The sequence below is a fragment of the Amphiprion ocellaris genome, chromosome 19 (assembly GCF_022539595.1).
Source record: "Amphiprion ocellaris isolate individual 3 ecotype Okinawa chromosome 19, ASM2253959v1, whole genome shotgun sequence".
Taxonomy (NCBI): Eukaryota; Metazoa; Chordata; class Actinopteri; family Pomacentridae; genus Amphiprion; species Amphiprion ocellaris.
In genome coordinates, this window is record NC_072784.1 from 18303583 (window position 1) to 18312191 (window position 8609).

Genomic DNA, 8609 nt, shown 5'->3' on the forward strand with positions numbered 1-8609 from the left:
CTAATATACAAATGGAATACCAGGAATCCTAAACCTTCATGTTAATATTTTACAAGATATTGCTTCCCCAGTGTGTATCATTGTTGTTTAGTAACCTGGCGGTTTCATGTTTACCCTGTCACTTAACACTGCAAGGACACAGATGCCCACGCCTGTTAAAAAAACACAAGTCCTTTTTATACCAACTGGGACGCCTTATCGTTTTATTTGAGACGTTGCCTTGTGCAAGTAAATGACATCAGCTTCACCTTGGCTTTTCAGTGGTCGGCTAGCTTTGCTGACAGTAAAATGACCACTCCGGTTTCCCAGCAGGGTGTCATGTTTGACCAACAAGACCAGGCAAGGTCGCCAGTTATCAAGGATACTGGATAACATTCAGCACAGGAGTTGGACTAGAGAAGATAAAAGCACCATCCGCCTCAGCTGTCAAATAGTTCAGATTTTTTTGGACAAGAGGCTTCAATAGCATGTTTGCTTGCTTGGTTGTATTGTGTCTGGCTTCCTTACACTGTCTGTTTTATTATATAGTGTGAAAGCAGGCTGCATCACTTTTCTAACCTGGTCAGGACGTCTGCGATCAGAGCACTCCCTGTGACCGGCTGCTCCCACAGTGCATTCTGCTCATACAGTGCAAATGTGTTTTTGCTCTCTTGTAGGCCGAGCTTCTCTTGCATCCTCCGAACCACCTGGAGAGGGGTAAGAAAGGGGAAGTGGGTTGAAAAGACAGATGGAGACGCAAATTGTTAGACTTTAAAGACGAGGGATAGTTGAGGTTCTTTGAAGTGGGGTTGTATGAGGTACCTCTTAATAGCCAGTGTATTACTTGCAGGAGATGGCGGTCAACAGTTCCTGGAAGTTGCCGGTCTGCCGCTGCCTCGCTCGGTTAAATCGTTTGATATTGTGTGGCTTTGCCGTATTAGTATGTTATTTTGGATTTGAATAAATGTGTTAAAGCATCAAAGCCACACAATGGCAGGTAAAATTACTGTTTTTGTCAAGTGACTTTGTTGGCTTTGAAGAGAGAGCTTTACCAGCTCAGTAGCTTGTTGGAAATGGCTGTCTGATAGCAAGTTAAAGCAGTGAAAATATTCAAGTTTTACCATGCACTTAAAGTGATACTTATATTATTAGGTGGCCTCATTTTTTAAAAACACTTAACTGCTGTTCCTCCTGTCTGCTTCTCTGCATACCGACATACACCGACTAAGGCTAAGTACTTCATGCAGCTCCCACTTCAAAGAAACCAAACAATCCCTTTAAGAGTGAAAACAGAGGTAGGCAGAAATTAAATTTTTATGACTGTCACGGCTTTTTAGTGCGAGTATGCTGCAGATCAGACTATGATGCTTTGAGGAGGAACACGTGAGCAGCTGAAACACTGAGAAACGTTGCGTTGCAAAGAAGAATGCAGACAAATGTTCTCAAACCTCATTGGCAGTGGTGTGTGAGCTGATGTAAAGCTGGCAGGATCCGGGGCCAGGATAGTGCACCGTGCACAGCATCTCCTGTCGGCTCATCAGCATCTGGATTTCCTCCCAGGATGGCACACACTCCCGACACTTGGTCTTCTCCAGAGCCTCGCTGATGAATGACGCATAGTTATCCATCTCCGACTCTGGACTTTGGCTCTGGATCCTGCAAGAAAGAGCAAAAGTGTGAGAGAGTGACATTAGCACGTACATGTGTTCTTGTGCACGCCTTTACATTTGAAACATATCTGCCAAAAAAAATCTAAATGTTTCACACTTAAAAGAGCAAAGCTGTTAATGCTCGTGATGTTAAGAGTGCCTCAAAATCTGTAAAGTGTTATGCTGTGATTATGGACTTTGCGTCATCCTTGTGATTCAACAGAGTTCTTTATTTTCTTTGGACTGGCAATGCTAGAAAGTCAATGAGGCGAGGAATGACAAATGTTCTCACTTTAGCTGTTAGAGACTTAAAAGACTCAACATCCCTCAATCCTTCAAAGAAAAGGAAAATGGCAAAGAAAACATGTTTGACTTTGGGTAGTGCATGAAACAGGAAAAGGTGTTTCCGCTCCTGTGAACCAGAGTGACCTGCCACTTCCTCCCAGCGGAGTGTCCAGGAGTGGTAGGTGAGCGTATGTGTGTGTGCAATTATTTTAAAAGAGGGGACACAAAGGCAGCAGACGACACACTCCAACTGGAGCCTGAAGTCTTTTACATTTCATGAGTGTGAAGGCGTGAAATGTAACCTGATGGAGTTATGAGCTCAGCCTTGTGCAAACACAGAGGGGCAAATAGGAAGGAAACAATTATACTCTGATGTTCGCCCCAAAATAAGAGAAACATAGGACAGAAAGAAGTGCGCAAGAAGGACTCCAACATTTCACCGGACACAGAGAAGCCCACTCATTCACCCTGATGTCTTGCTATCTTATAACTCCATGGCCACAGGGTGGGATTTGTCCTACTGAAACGTAATTAGGAATGTTCCACTGAGTCTCGGTGATCCTTCCTATGCTCTCCTCTCTTTGCCCCTCTCTGCTGTTTCCTGCTTTCGTGCCCCCTCCTTCTCCACTGCTTTCTTTCTTCTGGCCTATTCTCTCTGACAGCAGACATTCCCTGGGGGTTTCTCAGGGCACTGGGGGAGTGGAGGAGGGTTTCTGGGCCAACTGCCCAGCTCCAGTCTTAGCTCTGCCCAGCTGCAGCCTCAGCGCTGATCCACAGAGCGAGAGAGTGCGTGAGAGCAACAGCAAGATGTATCAAAACATGCAGCCAGCGAGTTCCACAGTGTTATTATGAATTGCCATTGCATGCAACTGTTCCATTAGCTAAAGGGCGATTCCCAGTACGGAAATATAGATAGAAAACTTTAGTGGTTTGATGGCATGGTGTTAGACAGAAAATCTGGAGCAGGAGATTAGCTCTGCTAATAACTTAGATTAGCATGCTTGACAGAGGGGCTAATTCAGAACTGCAAATCCAGCCCTGACACACTGGATCTGTCTGGGGGAGCACGCTAACAATGTGAAAGCATATCATGCTACTATATCTAAACTGGTGGTTAGGGATTCTGGCGCCTGCCTTTTCTCCGACGTCTAGACCCTATGTTTTCCCAGCTACTGCACCCTAATGGTTCACCTTCATTTCCCAGTTCAGCCTGTTCGGGCTCCCTTCTCACCAACAGCTGACTGTTGATGATGTCCCACTTGTATGGGATGTGATGGCATCCTGCTCCTCCAGCTTGTGTTCACTTTTATTTCAGCTCACTCTCATGTAAAATCATTCTCAAGGATTTAAAAGCAACATGCAACATTGCTGTTAAGTGTCAACTGGAGTCTATTACCTCTAACTGTCAACATGAGTGGATATGCTGTGGTGTTTTCCACCTGTCCTCCACAAGTCATGTTTCCCAATGGGACAAATTAAAGCCAGAGAAAACAAGAAAATTCCATCTTTCAACTTATAATTACAAGTAGGAGATGATGTGAACAGCTTTCTCCAGTCAGCCAGATTTATTTGTGCTAAATTGAACATTGACAAATTCAGCCTGAATGCTACATGGACATTATATTGCAGAAACAAAAAATTGAAGTTTTTGACTTTAAAAGAGGGCTCATGAGAACTTATAGTTTGAGGCTTCGTTAATCTGAGCTAAACAAAGCAAATAATGTTACTCACACACTGCAACTTTAACCCAATAAAAGCACCTCAGCTCTCCTAATTTTTAATTTGTGGCAGTTTTTAATCAGTACTAGCATCACCTGTATCAGCTTTTCATCCCTGTAATATCCTTTTTGTGCCTCTCACCTCTTGAGGTGGAATCGCAGGTACTTGAGCACGGTGGACCCAGGCAGGAAGGTGCAGCTCATGCAGGTGAGCAGCTGCCAGTAACGGAGATGTGCAGCAGTGTACGGTGAAGGTGTGTAGCTGGTCTGCTTCACCAGCTGGCAGTAGACCTCGTCGCGGAGGGGGCGCAGGTCCAGGCAGGTCTGCAGCACGCCCTGGATGATGGGAACCGGCTCTCGTGCCGATTCCAGCTGCTGGAGGCAGTTGAAGAGCTTCACGGCCTCCTCACGCACAGAGCCGTAGCCTTTCCCACTGTGGTCTGGAGAGAGGAGGGAGACGAGCAGAACGGTAATATGTTACACTTTGATTTTTGATTTTTTTTTTACTTCTGTTTGCTTTCCCCCTTTTTTACATGAACTTCTTGCAGATCTCTTTCAGATATGGTCACATTTTGTAACACAGCAACTCATTACATCACTATCTTAATAGCTTCATCGTGATCCCTTTCCAGCTGAAGAAAATATGAATTAAGTGTGATCCATAAATGATGTCACTTGCTTTGAGAAAAACTCGAATTAGAGGAATCATTATGCTCGAAATGTTGTTGAATTGCTGTCATGCATTGCAATATAATGACAAAAAATCTTCTAATTCTATAATCTCTCAAATAACTACGTCATACATTTGACAGATTATTTTCTGTCTCTTTTATCCAGTTTTTTTAGTATGATTGTACTTAATATCTGATCTTTATGCAGGTTGTTTGTACTTGTGTTTGAATCACTGTATAAAGACAGGTTTAATGATAGTTTGAGAAGAGGACATTTGTAAAATATAATCAAGCAGCCAGGCCAAGAAAAGGTTGTTAAAGTAATCTGCATTGCACTGTGTTTAATGCTGCCTCTCAGCAAATCAAACAGCAAAGTAATTGCAAAGATGAAACTGCTTCTTTCCATTTCACAATGATGCATTTACAGAAAATAGGTGCCAACTGTATGAATAGTTTCTGTCAGATATAACTATTAATATGGTAAAGATGTGCACTTCTTATCTGTTGCTCACCATACTGAAGGGAAGTTCAGCCAGTCAGTACTATTAAAAGTGCTTCAAAAGTGTTGTTCTACTTGTAACTTCACATGTAGCTGTTATAATAATGTATGACACAGATCTTAAGCACTTACAGGTGTGCTCCAGACTGCCATAGGGGAAGGGCAGAAGAGGAGCATACAGGGGTCCCTGGGTGTACTTCAGGATGGGATTGTGCTGGTAGATGTGTTCCACTACCTCGGGGTTGAACTTGTTCTCCTAAAGTAAACAAAGTGTTGATAATAACATTAAAATAAACAGCACAGAACTAACTTTCATATGGCCTTAATGTGCCTGAAACCAACGCGAAGGCAGCCAGTGAGAGGGTGACTGAGTGCATGTGTCTGTGAGTGGTGACCGGGGTCGTCCTGACCAGGGTCGCAATTCAACTCTGGCAACTTTCAAAGCAGAAGGAAGGTCAAGTGATGACCCAGCAAACCACACTAGCACGACTGACACATTATATTTTATCCACTTGGTGTCAATGAGTTTAGCGTGCGTGTCTTTGTGTCTTTCACTGCTTATGTGGATAGATGCCTTCCAGTGGTACAGATGGCTTCCATGCTACTGCCCTCTAGCACCTGTCGCTCATTAGTAACGTTGCCACTGCTCTGGCTCTCTCCTGACTCTGCAACTCCCTCACCCCCCACCTCCCCACCCCACCCCACCAGCCTTTTCTCTCTGGCTAAAAGACAAGCCAGCTTTGCCCCTCCTTAGTGGGGCAAAGTTGACACATTCTTCTGAAGTGTTTGGTGCACACTGGTGACAGGCTTGTCTGTTTGAACTGTGGGAATGAGATGCTGCTCTGTGCACCACATGCAGCGGTCGTACAGCAACACGACATCCCAGATAATATTAATACATACATGGTTAGGCTCAAAGGCCGTTTCTCATTTTCTTTGGTTGTCCTGTGCCACATGTATTTGTTTGACATTTTGGGAAATATGCTTATTCGCTGTTTTGCCAAAAGCCAGATGGGAAGACTGATACTGCTCACATGTCTGCTTTGTAAATATTAAGCTGCCAGCAGCAGGGTAACTGAGCATAACGCAAATGCTGGAAACAAGGGCAAACGGCTAAAAAAAGAAATCTGTCTACCTGCGCCTCTAGAATGAATTAACGCCATCTCTCACTCTATCATAACATAACATAAAAAAATCCTTGTAAGGTCAAAGTATGTATTGTGAATCTTGATTCTGTCTTGTAACTACCAACCCCATTATGCACTACACTAACTTTGCTGCACCTAGATACCGTTGATGGACTTAACAAAAGCAACAGTAAACTTGATCACAAAGCTCATTAACATGCCAGTAGTTAAACAAATGAAATGGAACGTGCTAATCAGTGAGTTTTACAGGAAGTAGCTGCTCACTGCAGTTAACGAGGGCAGAAATAATTTTGCATCTAGCGGATTTTTCCTCTAAATAAGTTTGACTTCCCTGAAACTGACTGTTTGTTTTTCATGCGACATTAAATTTCCCAAGATTTAAGAAATGCACAATTCTAAATGGAGCAATTCACACAATCCATCTGCTTTTCTTCATGTTTCTCCCTTTCACACAGGGCCTCTGGCTGTAGGTCCATGCCTAAAGCTGCCATCTCTGCTCTCCTCTGTGTCTATGGTTGGAACATGAATCTATGCTTTAAAGATAAGTTAGCGGTCCCATTCACACAAGGCTGCTTCTGTTCATTCTCCCTTTGATTTTTACAGCAGCAGTCCCTAAGATCACACTTGAGAGGGAGACTACCTCGTCTATTTGAGAAAGTGCGCCTGTGTGTAAAGACAGACAGAAAGCAATAGACTGAGAGAACATTTTAAAGACTAAGAAGGAGTTTTCAGAGAGAAAACTCAAAACAATGAGCAGGGACCACTTTAAAAAGCAGGCTGTTTCTCCAAAATATGAACTCGGCCCCTCCTGGCAAGGCAGACAGGGCTAGACAGAGGCAAGCAGATTAACCACTTTCTTTAAGATTAGAGACTCTCGTTGGGAGATTACTTAGACAGGAGGCCAGGCAAAGGACTGCTTATCTGTTCCTGCTGCTTCACGCCAAGCCCTCCTCCACCTCCTCGGCCAGAGCTCCCCCTCTCTTCACCCCATGGGCAGACTAATGCAAGACGAGTCATCCGTCTGCTCAATGAGATTCCAGCACGCCGTGTTCTCTAGCAACTCCTGGTCTAAAAATATGGCTGACCCTTATAAACACACTCCCTGCACGTGAGAAGGTACAGGAAACAGCATCCTTTCAAATCCAACAAAATCCAATTTTTCTCAGCAGTCAATAACTGGAAATACCTTTATATTGGAATGACCTTTCTACTCCAGGTCTGTTATTATAGCCTGTCCCGGTGTGATGGAATAAGATGAGGTCATTCAAAAGAGAAAGGCGAGCAGAATAAACTTTGGACTCCCGGCCCAGTGTGGTCGTGTGGTTTCCACGGCAACAGAGTCGGGGTAATATTATGTAGCCTGTTTGTGTTTGGTGACTCTTATCACAGGTAGTTTGGCAGATATGTGTATATGTTTGTGTGTGTGTGCGTGTGTGTATGTGCGTGTTATGTGGCCCACCTCGATGTCTCGGATCAGGAGCTGTGTTGGCGTTTCCACGGGCGATTTGGTATCAATTATTTTCTGGATGGCACAAGCCCAGTGCACAGCCTCATTGAAGTGCTTAGTGTACAGCCTGTAGCAGTGTTTCCGCCCATAAACTGTAATGCTCCAGTAACCTGGGGGGAAAAGAAACACATGCACACATACTAAAAATTCACTGCCAATTTTAATTACAAGCACTCAAACTGCACCTCATCTGACAGTGCAGTTTAGGTCGCTACAAAAGTTCTTAGCAGGAGACGCCTCGCATGTCGGCTGGGACTCCTTCTCCCTGACCTCCTCTCTCGGTTTCACTGAGGATCAAAGGTCAGCTCTGGAGGAACCTCAGACCACACCAAAACCAAACAAGAACAGTTATTCTGCAGATGTGTTAGGACACGAGCGGTAAACCCTTCAGTGAGTCTCTGCTTGGACAACATGCAATAAAAGTGAAAAAAGGTATGCTTCCTCCTTGTGCAGAGGAAGTATTAGACATACCCCAGGCAGCCTGGCTTGATGTGCAGCCCTACGGCTGTTATCGGGCTTTCCTGCTACGTGACTTGGCACAACATCCTTCTTTGTTTAAGTTCTTGGTGAGATACGTACTCAAAATTAATAGTTTGTACAATTGAGATTATGACATGATGACATGGGGGTTGTACCTGTTTGTGTCTTCAGCTGTAGCAGGTCAATGTTGGTAAAAATGGAGCGCCTAAATGGAACTAACAGTTCATGGTAACGACCAGAAAATGCACAGGGGAAGTAAAGGTTTCATGCAGCTCTTTCATGACAAATTTCTCTGTGGCTTAGGAGGAACACAAAGCTATTCAGTAGTGAAACAGCCGACGGAGCTTGTGACAAAGTCACTTTTGAATGCACACTTCTGTCCAGAAAAGTCCCCTGGCATGTTGAGTTAGTAGGAACTATGTTTGGGTTTGGGTTTATAGGACAGTTTGGGCATTTTAAGTGGTTTGGTGAAGTCAGAAGGACATAATCCCCTCCATTGATGGACAAGCAGACAGACTTAGACAGAGGGCAACATGTCTGAGAAATACACAGTCAGAAAGGACAAGTCATCCCTGTGTCTTTTCCCGTACTGCAAAAGCTTTCCTCTTAATTCTTTGTCTTTTGTTTTCCTCTTCTAAGAAATGGAAGGGAGATGTTCCCGCTGATTACCCAA

At 44.0% G+C, this 8609-nt stretch overlaps 1 protein-coding gene across 2 annotated transcripts in view; it reads right to left on the minus strand.

Moving 5' to 3' along the window:
• Positions 1-8609, minus strand: part of plekhh3 (pleckstrin homology, MyTH4 and FERM domain containing H3) — a 36656-nt gene that overhangs the window by 4895 nt on the left and 23152 nt on the right. For both annotated transcript variants that reach the window (XM_023264194.3, XM_055005415.1), the window contains 5 exons: positions 7409-7566; positions 4934-5057; positions 3774-4071; positions 1428-1635; positions 559-686 (listed from right to left, as the gene is read on the minus strand). In XM_023264194.3, the coding sequence (XP_023119962.1) occupies positions 559-686; positions 1428-1635; positions 3774-4071; positions 4934-5057; positions 7409-7566 (916 nt within the window). The remainder of the gene's footprint in view (positions 1-558; positions 687-1427; positions 1636-3773; positions 4072-4933; positions 5058-7408; positions 7567-8609) is intronic.